A 13201-nucleotide genomic window follows, 5' to 3' on the forward strand; every position below is an offset into this window, starting at 1 on the left:
GATAATGCCCCCTGACGGCAGCGCCAGGCAGTCTCGCACTCAGACAGGTTCAAGGGCGAGTCTGGGCAAGTCAGGACATGCCTTTGGCAGCGCATTGATTCCGGGCAAGTGGTTGGTTTTGGCACTAGAAAGCCACTTAAGTATATATAGCGCGGCAGGTGCGAACACCAGTAGAGTTGAGTTCATCGTTCATCACGCAGTGTGATTCTAATGTAGTGAGAAGCAGTTCGTCTAACAGAGCGTTGAGAACCACGTGCGAAGTGAATAGTAAAGTGTCAGATTTAATGCAGTAACGTCAAGTTCGACTTAGCTTAATGTGAAGTAAAGAGTTGTTAATTATTGTGTATCGTGCCAACAGCAGTTCGTTCGTGTGCAGCATTACCCAGCAGTTCGTTCGTTTAGCTAGTGGACCTTAGCCAGGGTGCGTGGACTAAATACATTGGTGCCAGTACCCGAGGAGGCCTAGTCGGAGAACCTACTGGACATGTGCACATGGAACCGACGGCGGCGATTGCAGAACCAGTATTGGTTGGATTATATTGATTGTGGAACATACCCTTGGAGAAGAGCATCGTTAATCTCCACTGTCGTTTGGATTTAACCACCTTGAGGATCTACATTCGGGCTGGCTTCGTGGAGTGAAGCTAGCTGGCTATCATCATTGCTATCGTGCAATTGGATTGCAGTTATTGCTTTGATGCTGAGCTTTGGATTACAAGGACTGGATTCTGTACGCGAACCCCCTTCTTCTTCAATTGATCAGACTGAGTATCCGAACATTCCTCTCTCCTCCAGAGCTTACAACTCTGGGAGGAACCCCATTGTCTCCAGCGGTACCAGCGTTTCCCCCTCTATAATTGCCATTCTACGCCAGGCGGCGTTAGCCTAGTACCCCATCGTAGGAATTATTCTATTCCTATTGACTTATGCTACTGACTGACTTTATGCCTATTCTTCGCCATACAAGCGCGACCCTAATTCTCATATCTGTAACATTTACTGCATAATAATAAATACCCTCAAATGATATTTCTTTGTCAGTGCCGTGTTATTATGAGTGTCTGCCATATATTAGATGTACTGTCTGGCCAGTAATTGAAGTACATAACTAGCAGTGGTTTAATCTATCACAATCTTTAATACAGTCAGGGTTTTGTAACCCCTCAGTTACAATTGGTCCTTCGAGCCGGATGGTATCAGTAATCTTTAATATCATATTAATATTGATATGGCCAGCGGCGGACACTCTCCAGACGGCTCTCCCAAACTAGAGCGCCCTCGGCGCAAACGTCAGCCACCTCCACACCTGGAGGACTACGCTTTCGTTTTACCTCCTAGCTTATCTAAAAAGACGTTAAGCACGGATAAAACTGATAGTTTAAGCATGTCCAATCCTATCGACTTGTCGGCCCCACCAGTAGAGACCCCAGTGGGTTCAAACGAAACTGACTTAGCTCACGGGGGGGAACAAGCGGGACATGACGTGACTATACCCCAAGACAGCGCCACCGGGATAGACCCCGGAGCGCCAAAGAAGAAAGACAGCGCCACCGGGATAGACCCCGGAGCGCCCCAGGATAAAGAAAACGCCACCGGGATAGACCCCGGAACGCAAGAGACCCAAGAGCGCATACCCGAGATAGACCTCGGCGCGCACCCCAGAGAAGGGTACCGCGCTCAAGAGATGGACCTCGGGGCGCGGGAGAAATCAAGGAGCAGCGCTCAAGAGATGGACCTCGGAGCGCGCCAAGAGAACAGGTCCCCACCAAGTCCTGTCCGCGCCCGATCACCTCCATCAGTCTCATCCCCCAGCGAGGCTGACCAGAGACTAGCGCAAGCCTTAATCGCCACGCTGACCGCTTCAACCGAAAGAGAACGTATCCAGGGCGAGCGCGACCGTCTCCAAGCGCAACAACAGAGTGAGCGCGAACATTCTGCACTGGAAAGAGAACGTCTCCAGGCGCAACAACAGAGTGAGCGCGAACATTCTGCAGTGGAAAGAGAACGCATCCAACTAGAAGAGAGTCGCCTCCAGGCTGACGCAGCGATGACCATCAGACTGGAAGAGAGGCGCCTCCAGGTTGAAGAAAACATTCAGCGAGACCGCGCCAACGCGCAACGCGAGGCACAGCGCGACGTCGCCAATGCACAGCGTGAGACGGAAAGAGACCGGTGGCAGGCGCAGATGATGGAGCAATTGCTCCAGAGGGCGACTCCCCACTCCTCCACACGGAGCTCACGGAGATCATCACGACACGGGTCTAGGGCACCTTCCCCTACCCGACAAATCTCCCGCCAGCAGGAAGAACCTGCTCACGTCGCCGAGCCCCCTCCCCGACCGGTCTATACGGAACCCAGCCGACGGGAAGATCCCGCCTACGTCGCCGAGAAACTAACTAGGAGACTCCAGGATCTAGCGGAGGACGATGGAGGACATCCAGCCCACCAGCACGAACGTATTTTGGACCAGGAGGCCCAGCACAGCCCCGACCTCAGCCCCGAGCCACTGCGTTACAAACCCCCGATCCAACCCATGGGCGAGTTTAATACACAGTCAGCACCAAGGAGCAGTACCTGGGGGCCCGGCCTCTGGTACCCACCCAGCACTAACCCACGACCCCACGTACGGGGAGACTCGCCAAGGAGGCCTCTCCCCCTACGCGCATCGGTGTCCCAGCCATCCATGGCATCTTACCTTGGAACACCCACGTTCCCAGACTTTACGCGTGAGGACAGAGCACAGTATACGGAACTACGCATGTGTTTAGAGACTATAATGTCCGATGTACACGACGAGTCTTATAAATATGCCATCCTCCTCAAGCATCTTAAAGTGCCCAGAGCGCATAACATAGCGCTGGCATATTCGAACTCAAGAACCCCCTACTCAGATGCTCTGGTGGCCCTCGACGCGCGCTATGGACGCATATGGGATTACGTGATCCAAGAAATACGAGATATCGACCGCCTCCCCCCAGCCAAAGACAATAGAGCACTAGATGACCTCTCTATCAAGGTACAATCCCTTGTGGGGATGCTGTGGTCACAAAAGGAGAAGGGGAGATATGAACTATATGCAAATTCCAACGAGGAGCGGATACTGGAGAAGCTCCCTCCAGCCCGTCAAGAGCGTTTTCGGCGGCAGAAAGACCACCGTGACCCCCACGGCCCAGAACCATCCCTCCTAGACCTGGCTGATTTCCTCGCCGAGGAGGTCAGCAGTCTACGATTAGACACGTTCGTGTGGGGTGGCTCGGACCCTAAAAATGGACCGAGAAGGTTCAACGACAACCGCCGGTCTGTGACCGTGATGCACCAAGCCGAGGCTGTGTCACGGCAGACGAGCCACAACATTTTTACATTTACATTTAGTCATTTAGCTGACGCTTTTATCCAAAGCGACTTACAAGTTCTGTACGACAAGCCATCAGGAAGGGCACAACTCTATCAGCTGAGCAACAATGTTCATCAAAGTGTTGAGTGCTACAGTGTAGGTTAGTTTATTAGGACAAGTGCATGACAGTACGGTTAGTTAGGGTTAGATTCTTTTTTTTTATTGTTTTTTTTTTTTAATTCAGATAATGGTTGAAGAAGTGCGTCTTTAGTCGACGGCGAAAGATTGGACGTGATTCGGCTGTCCTAACTGGGGTGGGTAGTTCATTCCACCATTGTGGGGCAAGGACTGAGAATAGGCGACTTCTCTTTGATGACCCTCCCGGAGCTTGGATAGGAGTAGGTCTGAGGCGGCCAGAAGATGCAGAGCGTAGGGGTCTTGAGGGTGTGTAGTTAGAGACCATTGACCGGAGGTAGGCGGGAGCGGTTCCCTTTGCCGCACGGTATGCTAGGTCGAGGGCCTTGAAGCGGATTCGTGCAGCAATGGGGAGCCAGTGCAGGTCCCTAAGAAGTGGGGTGACATAGGCCGACTTCGGTAGGTTTGAGATCAGGCGGGCCGCTGCGTTCTGAATGAGTTGAAGAGGCTTAGTGGCAGTGGCCGGGAGGCCAGCGAGCAGTGCATTGCAGTAGTCGAGGCGGGAGATGACTGTTGATTGGACGAGGAGTTGGGTGGCTTCTTTTGTCAGGAAGGAGCGGATCCTTCTGACGTTGCTCAGGAGGAATCGGCAGGTTCTGGTCGTCGCTGCGATGTGAGCAGAGAAGTTCAACTGGTCGTCGAGGACAACACCAAGGTTCTTGGCGGTCGGGGACGCAGTCACAGCTGCATTCTCGACTGTGATTGAAAGGTCGGTTAGGGGGGAGGATTTGGCCGGCAGGTGGAGCAATTCTGTTTTGCTTAGGTTCAGTTTGAGGTGGTTGGACGTCATCCAGGCTGAGATGTCGGACAGACAGGCCGAGATCCGCTCAGAGACGTGGATATCTGAGGGAGGGAAGGAGAGGAAGAGTTGAGTATCGTCGGCATAACAATGGTAGGAGAAGCCATGAGACGTGATAATGTTACCCAGTGATTTAGTGTAGAGGGAGAAGAGAAGGGGTCCTAAAACCGAGCCCTGGGGGACACCCGTCCGCAGGGGGCGGGTGGCCGACAGGGTCCCTCTCCATGACACGGAAGTGGAAGGCTGTCTGTCAGTACTGTGACAGTGAACACCAGCTGTCACAGTGCGACGCCTTCAAAGACCTAACTACCGCTGAAATAGGTCAGTGGCTTAAGGACAAACGCCGCTGCTTCCGCTGCGCGCACGGCCACATGGCAGCCGAGTGCCGCCTGAAGAAAAGATGCGGCAAGTGTGACGGCGCCCATCTAGAGGTCCTGCATGAGAGCAACAAGCGTTCGCCAGGAAACCAAAGTAGGCCCGTCACGGTGATGTACCAGGCCGAGGCGGTGTCACCACAAACCCGTCCTGAAACCACCCCCTGGTGTCCCGACTGTTGCAGCAGACACGGGGACCCACGGCACCACCCGTACTACCACGAGTCGGCGCCACCACCGCCGAGTTACAACTCCCCCGCCAGAGAGGAATGGGAGATCGCATGTACCTACTGCGACGGCGGACACTGGCTGGCACAGTGCGACGAATACAAAACACTGAACCCCGCCTAAATTGATCAGTGGCGTGAGGCGTACACGGCGGGCGCCGCTCACCGCGCATCACTGTGCGGGGCCCACAAGCGAAGATTAGCCCGACAAGGCAACCGACCAACAGGAGTGCTCCACATAGACCCCAAGTACAGCGGGAGCCCCCGAGTGCTCATCAAAGTGGTCAGAGTGCTCCTGAGCTACGAGGTCCTGGACACTTACGCCGTTCTCGACGATGGGTCTGAAAAGACTCTCCTCCTCGCTTCCGCCGCAGCCCAGTTGGGCCTGCGGGGTACCAAAGAAACAATGACAATCCGTACTATTCAGCGAGACCTAAAAACCATAAAGGGCAAGAACGTCTCATTCACAATAGCAGCGGTCGGGCAGCCCGAGAAGCGGTACAGCATCACTAAGGCATTTACAAGCCATGACATAGGTCTGTCAAGCTACAACTACCCCATCCCACAGCTGATGGCGAAGTACGCGCACCTACGCAGACTACCTATACCGCTCATCGACGGCGCCACACCGACCCTGCTCATAGGCTCCGACCACGCGGACCTCATTGTCCCAATCGAGGCGGCCCACATCGGACCCAAAGGATGCCCAGTCGCGGTTCAGACCCGACTGGGGTGGACGCTCCAGGGCCCCCTCTACGGACTTGCCAGCCAACCCACGTCTACACGCTGCCTGTACACAAAGGTGAGCGACACAGGCCACTCTCTCGTACAGCCCGTTGAGAGGCTATTGACATTAGACGAGAGGCCTGTGAGAGAACAGTGGGCTCAAGAAGAAGGAGTTCCGAACTCCACCCCCCTCAGCTGCACGCCAAGCGACGTAGCTGACCTCGAACCCAGCACCCCAAGCTACCTCTTGATGGGGCGGCCGGAACCGGCCCCTCCTCAGACGGTGTACCGAAAGAACAAGAGGAACGGACGGAGGAGGTGGAGACACAACCAAGCACAGATCGAGCATTCTTGGGCCCGCTTCCTCCTAAGCGACCTACCACCCTGTCCAGCCCGTCAGAAGTGGGTAAAGGACAGGGACAACCTGAAAGTGGACACAGTCGTTATGATCAGAGACCAGTCACTACCTCGAGCTACATGGCCGGCCGGCCGCGTAAGCAAAGTGATTACTGGTGCCGATGGGAAAGTCAGAGCGGCAGAAGTCATAGTCCAAGGGCAGACTTACACCCGACCCGTGGCGACGCTGATAGAGTTGCCGGAGCTCCCTGACTTCCCTGATGACGACCATGACCCACTGACTTTGTAGATTGACCTACTCCCCACAACAAGTATTGAGCCGTTGACTGGACTATTGATCTGTCTCCCTTAACTAATTAGGTGCGGACTAATTAGGAGGCGGCTGTTGTGAAGGGCCAGATTAAAGCTGAGAATCTACATTTATTGTTTTATATACCTTGTATATTATTTATATATACACGTTATATCCCTTTAAGCCTGCGTGTAAATCCTAGTAATATTCACTTTCCTTATGGATAATGCCCCCTGACGGCAGTGCCAGGCAGTCTCGCACTCAGACAGGTTCAAGGGTGAGTCTGGGCAAGTCAGGACATGCCTTTGGCAGCGCATTGATTCCGGGCAAGTGGTTGGTTTTGGCACTAGAAAGCCACTTACGTATATATAGCGCGGCAGGTGCGAACACCAGTAGAGTTGAGTTCATCGTTCATCACGCAGTGTGATTCTAATGTAGTGAGAAGCAGTTTGTCTAACAGAGCGTTGAGAACCACGTGCGAAGTGAATAGTAAAGTGTCAGATTTAATGCAGTAACGTCAAGTTCGATTTAGCTTAATGTGAAGTAAAGAGTCGTTAATTATTGTGTATCGTGCCAACAGCAGTTCGTTCGTGTGCAGCATTACCCAGCAGTTCGTTCGTTTAGCTAGTGGACCTTAGCCAGGGTGCGTGGACTAAATACATTGGTGCCAGTACCCGAGGAGGCCTAGTCGGAGAACCTACTGGACATGTGCACATGGAACCGACGGCGGCGATTGCAGAACCAGTATTGGTTGGATTATATTGATTGTGGAACGTACCCATGTAGAAGAGCATCGTTAATCTCCACTGTCGTTTGGATTTAACCACCTTGAGGATCTACATTCGGGCTGGCTTCGTGGAGTGAAGCCAGCTGGCTATCATCATTGCTATAGTGCAATTGGATTACAGTTATTGCTTTGATGCTGAGCTTTGGATTACAAGGACTGGATTCTGTACGCGAACCCCCTTCTTCTTCAATTGATCAGACTGAGTATCCGAACATTCCTCTCTCCTCCAGAGCTTACAACTCTGGGAGGAACCCCATTGTCTCCAGCGGTACCAGTGTTTCCCCCTCTATAATTGCCATTCTACGCCAGGCAGCGTTAGCCTAGTACCCCATCGTAGGAATTATTCTATTCCCATTGACTTATGCTACTGACTGACTTTATGCCTATTCTTCGCCATACAAGCGCGACCCTAATTCTCATATCTGTAACATTTACTGCATAATAATAAATACCCTCAAATGATATTTCTTTGTCAGTGCCGTGTTATTATGAGTGTCTGCCATATATTAGATGTACTGTCTGGCCAGTAATTGAAGTACATAACTAGCAGTGGTTTAATCTATCACAATCTTTAATACAGTCAGGGTTTTGTAACCCCTCAGTTACAGTTACCATTACACTGGGTTTGAGAGGCTAGAGAGGGATGTGATAAAAGATTTGAGACTTGACTTGGACCTCAAAGACTTAAAATAAAATAAGATATTCCTTTATTAATCCCCTTGGGGGAGATCCAGGTGTCATAGCAGCATGGGTGAGGGGGGGTACAGGTATGGGCAGGGTAATAGAAAGACAATAAATATAGGAAATACACGTTTTTTATATGAATATGAAAATGTGAATAAAAGTAAACAGTAGACAAAAAGGTGCAGTTGCTGGGCGGGGATGGGAGGTGGTTGCTGTCAGCCCCTCTAGGCATCCCTGTGTAGGTCCCGGTCCGCCAGGCCCAGGTCCGGACTCATTCTCGTCGACCTGTTGGCCTGGGTTAACCCTTTGAAAACTGCAACACTTGTACCGCTTGTATAGCCTGTGTATACGCGCAGTTATGTTTCTACGTTTTCTTGGTGGGTTAAGGGAACAACCGCCTCCTGTTAACTAAACATAGGGAGGTGGTTGGTTCTCCGGTGTGTTGGTAGCAGAGTCGATTCTCGGGTTGAGGCCAGGCTTGACCCCGTCTGCCCGAGAGTATGCCCCCGCATCTTTCATGACGTCTGCCAATTGTGTCAGCCTCTCCTTTGAACCTCGACCCCACTGGATGGGGGGTCGGGTTTGTCGAGGTCATTACATGGTGCACAGCATACCGAACACCCCTTCCGCCAGGTAATGTTCTCACAGTAGACCCCTTAGGTGCCTGTCTAGTCCGCAGTGCTCCAGGCACAGGTCGAGTTCTGGCCTGTTGCCTGGATTGAGGGATCAACCCCGGTTGTCTCCCCGGCATGCCGTCTGGCCCCACAGTATTGTGGGGGGGTAGCCTCTTGGGGCTTACAGCCATGCCAACCTGGACATGCCCGATCTCGTCAGATCTCGGAAACTAAGCAGGTTCGGCCCTGGTTAGTTCTTGGATGGGAGACCCCCTTGGAATACCAGGTGCAGTAAGCTAGAGTGCTTCAGAGAGGCGTGCCTGGGGGGAAGGGTCTTCTCTTGTTTGGGCCCTGTCCAATATGCTGGCGATGTGGGGGGTGATGTCACCAGTGACCCTCTGGTGGGGCCGCGATGCTGCAGCCTCGTTGGCCTCACCAGGCCCCTTTTTTCGAGGGGGTCTTGGCCCTCAGGTTGTCCTAGGGCTGGGACCCCCTCCGCGCTCCGCTGCTACGGCCTTGCCACGGGGTTGGGTTCTTGACCTTCGACCCTGTGATGTTGGGGGCTGTTGGGGGTGTTTTTGCTTCCAGTCCATTCCCTGGTGGCATGTGGGATGCGCGCCTGGGTGGTCGCGGGTCCTTCTGAGTGAAGGTAAGTCCCACGGTCTGCTCACCCTATGCATTTTGAGGTGCTAAACCCTCTTCGCACAGTCGGATCCGATTCTCTCCCGTCCTCCACTAGGGGGGTCCAGGGGGCTCGGGTCCGCCCCGGTTCTGATGGTTGTGGGGGGCCTCAGCGGGTACAGTACATCTGTCGAGCTTCTGCTCTGCTCAGCTCCTGTGTTCCACTAAGAGCAGAGCGTAAGCTATACGATCTATAACGTAAGGTTATTCTATAACCCTAGTTATATGAGTATAGCGAGCGCTCTGCTCTGACTCACTGAGGACCCCACGGTCTTCTCCTTTGGTGGTGAAAGACTTGAGAAGGAGCTGATTGTGTGGCCACGACCCCGCTTATGTGGGAGCGGATGTGCGTGTGGCCAGGCGGAGGTGAATAGGGGTGTGTACATGTGAAAGTTATTTTCAATATTAGATTGGATAAAGGGATAGTTCCACTAAGAGCAGAGCGCTCGCTATACTCATATAACTAGGGTTATAGAATAACCTTACATGTTCTCATAGCCCCAAGAGTTGGGAGTGGTATTTTGCGCAATACCGTGTACTTTGCACAAGCCTCAAATATCGGCATGTAACTCGAGAACTGCTGAATGGATTTCATCACCTGAAAGGGCTATCAACAGGCAACAAATGGGGCTTTAATTCGATATATATATTGTATTACAAAATATGCACACCTGAGCCAAAGTGCCGGTGGGAAAATCGTCCTAAAAAGGGCCCACACGTGGTCATAACAAGGTTACGAGGTTTTAAAAGTCAGACATTGCTAACAGTTCTCAAGTTCTGCCGCCGTTAGTTCTCCAGCTGTTGGCAGCAGTCCATCCCCCCGCGGTTGTGGAGCCTGATGGCCACCGGCACGAAGGACTGGCCAAGGTCTGTGGCTCAACATGCTCCTCATCTTGGCTAGCTCCTCACTAGAGGGGGTAGGAGGGGTTCTCCAGGATAACGACCAGCTTCTTGCTCATCCTCCTCTCTGCAACCACCTCTAGTTTCACCAGCCCGACTCCTACTACGGAGCTAGTCTTGAGACTTGACTTGGACTTGTGACCAAAAGAACATGAGACTTGACTTGGACCAGCAAAAAATTCCTTGTGAGCATCTCTGCGGAAAAGGAATCAAACAATCTTTTCTGCAGAAGGAAATCTTTATGGCTGCACTGTGACTAAACATGGCAGCACAGATGCGGTTAAGTAACATTGTAGCATTTTCAACAAATTTTCAGTAAAGGTAAACTGAAAAAATATAAACATTTTATGAATTCAATATGCTAAAAGGATAGGTATGGTGTTATTATAGTTTGTTATACTCACCACTCATGTAGTATGTAGGCAGCTTTCGTTCTCCCAGAAATCCATCTTTTTCTGGACAGGCGGCTCCACCTCCCAGAGAATACAGAGTCATAGGACCTCATTCACCAACATTGTCTTAAGATTTCTCTCACGACAACCTCCTTGGAATGTAGTAAGAGAAAGCAGACAATTACCCCCGGATTAACCAATGCGTGGAGAGGTTGTCTTAACTCGCCAAAATGATAACAGCTGCGAACCGCGTGTGCGCGTTTTCGTATACTTAATTTGCATACAGACACACCCCTCATTATAATGCGAGGGCCGTGTGCAAAACAAGGGTCTGCATTGCATGTGCTGATCCTGTATTCAACAGGTAGTGCTGAAGCGCTTTGCGACGGATCACAATTAGATTAGATTCAAATGTATTGTCATCATACAGCACACTATAGCTATAGTGGAATAGACTGTATTAATATTCCATATTTATACCGTCTTGTTGCTCCTGGCCAGTGTTAATTTTGTCACCGAAAATGATGACTAAATATGGTCGTCAACAAAGCTTTTCCCCCTGACGACAACGAGACGAGACGTCACATTAATGGAGATCATGTGACACTAATGTGACTAACATGGGTTTAATGGAACAATGGCGGGGCAACAGGGTCTCAGTGTAACCGAGGAATAATCCGCCTATACTTTCAAACTATAGTAAAATTAAATCACGGGAGAATTGATATCTGATCATCAACATAACAGTTTTATTCACCTTCCTCTTTCCACTCCACAACACAACAACCAAACTGTCACAGGCGCGTGCCCCACTCTTCCCCAAAACAAAACCCCAAGAGGGCGTGCAACTCCACGTAATAATGTCAGCATCAATAATAACATTGTGTAGCACCGAAGAATAGGAGTCAGAGGTGGGGTGTTGAAAGACAACGCTAAACGTTTATTCAACATCAACTTCAATGTCAACACTCTTGCTAGCTAACAGGAACTCGTTTGCCGACAGGAAAGTAAGAAACAATATTGTCCCTGCGGAACCCTTATCCCCAACACATAGTTCCATGGGTGAATTATGTTGATCCACCACAATAGAACACATTAAATAGCTTACATAAGTATAACCTGCTCGCAATAAGGTTAGCTTGTTTTAGTTTAGAAAAGGCTCACGCCAACTTATGAGGCTGTAACTGAGTGGCGAGACAAAAAAGCCTAAATCGAGACTAAACAAAAAATACTAAAACTAAAATGCTCAGACCTGTAGTTGACTAAAACTCGACTAAACGAAAGATAGATAAAGGTGACTAAATATGATGAAAACGAAAAAGAGCATTTGAGACATGACTAAGACTAACACTTTTTTAAATAGCTGACAAAATGAACACTGCTCCTGGCCACCTGCCTCAGCACTCACACACACAAATAAATAAATAAAGCCCTTAAGAACACGGCCCACACCAGTCTGTCCGACTTTCGACTGCTCTTCAGCGCTCCTAAATCCTTCCATTCGTGAATCCCAAAATCTGCCCAAAAATGTCTTAAGTGGAGCTAGGAAATGTTTTGGTCTTAAGTCCGTCTGTGAATGAGACCCATTATCTCTGTATTCTGCTCCATATATGCACATTTCTCCTTGAGTTCAATTTCTTTAGCTAATGTTTATTTGTCTGCCTTGCAACAACAGAGCCTAGAAGCATGATGACTAGCATACAGGATGAGATACAAGGCGATGGCTCAGGGCCATTTGCCCCGGGGGGCATGAGAACCACTCAGACTAGGTCGAGGCAGAGCAGGTAAGATTCAACGCTACAGGTCAGACAGAAGGCGGTATAAAGCTGATCCAAGGGACCGGTGGTGCTCATGTCCAGTATGAGGTAGAAGGTCACTGGAATGTCTATATCGATATATACACTCAGAAAGACAGAGAAAGGGGTTAAAAATCTCCCATGTCTGCAAAAAAGCAGTAATGCTGTCAGACAGCCATTTCTAGGCCAAAGAGCCCCATTTACAATATATAATATATACAGTGTATATATATATATATATATTATACTGTGAATTTCTCCAGACCTCTCTTGGCAGAGCATGGGGCGTGGCCAGGGATAGGAACCCCACTCAACTCCAACACACACACAATAATAAGTACCACGGGTTGGTTTACTTTCCCCTTGGGGCAGAAATGTTTGACAGTGAAACATCATCCAATCCTCTCAACAGAAGACTGATCGAACAGGTGCAGATTATAGAATTATACGTGACAATTCAAAAAATTCCCTCCACATTTCTTATCATATGAATTGATGTTTTTGAACGAAACATTTCTAATAGTTCTCGAGTTCTGCAGCCGTTATAGTCCTCTGGCTGCTGGCAGCAGTTCATGATCGTGGAGCCTGATGGCAAAAAGGACTGGCCGAGGCAGTGAGTGTCGGTGGGTATGAGTGTGAGGGTCAGCAGGCTCCTCAGCTTGGCTAGCTCCTCGTAGAGGCGGTGGGAAGGGTTCTCCAGGAGAGCAGCCAGCTTCCTTCTCATCCTCGTCTCTGCCACCACCTGTAGTTTGACCAACTCGACTCCCACCACAGAGCTATAGCCTTCGTCACCAGCTTGTTCAGTTTGTTAGTGTCCCTTGAGTTGATGTAGCACCCCCCCCCCCTCCCCACCCTCAGTATAGCACAGCAAAAAAGAGGATGCAGGCTAGCAGGGTTCACACAAGGTCCTTGAAGTGCAGTGCATAATATTAGTGCTGTCAATAGATTAATTTTCTTTTTACTAATTAGTCTCACAATTTCTGTAATTAATCTAGATTAAAAATCACATTTTTCTACTTAAGACCGAAGCTTGTAACAGATAT

General features: G+C 50.3%; 1 protein-coding gene across 1 annotated transcript in view; it reads right to left on the bottom strand.

Annotated features, from left to right (window-relative positions):
- Positions 1–12882, bottom strand: part of LOC311244783 (hyaluronidase-4-like) — a gene marked incomplete at both ends in the record, with an annotated part of 92679 nt that extends 79797 nt beyond the window's left edge. The window contains one exon of the mRNA XM_084334470.1: positions 12765–12882. Coding sequence (XP_084190596.1) covers positions 12765–12882 — 118 coding nt within the window. The remainder of the gene's footprint in view (positions 1–12764) is intronic.
- Positions 12883–13201: the final 319 nt, after the last annotated feature.

This window comes from Notolepis coatsorum (assembly GCF_963971535.1).
Source record: "Notolepis coatsorum genome assembly, chromosome: 18".
NCBI classification, from domain to species: Eukaryota; Metazoa; Chordata; class Actinopteri; order Aulopiformes; family Paralepididae; genus Notolepis; species Notolepis coatsorum.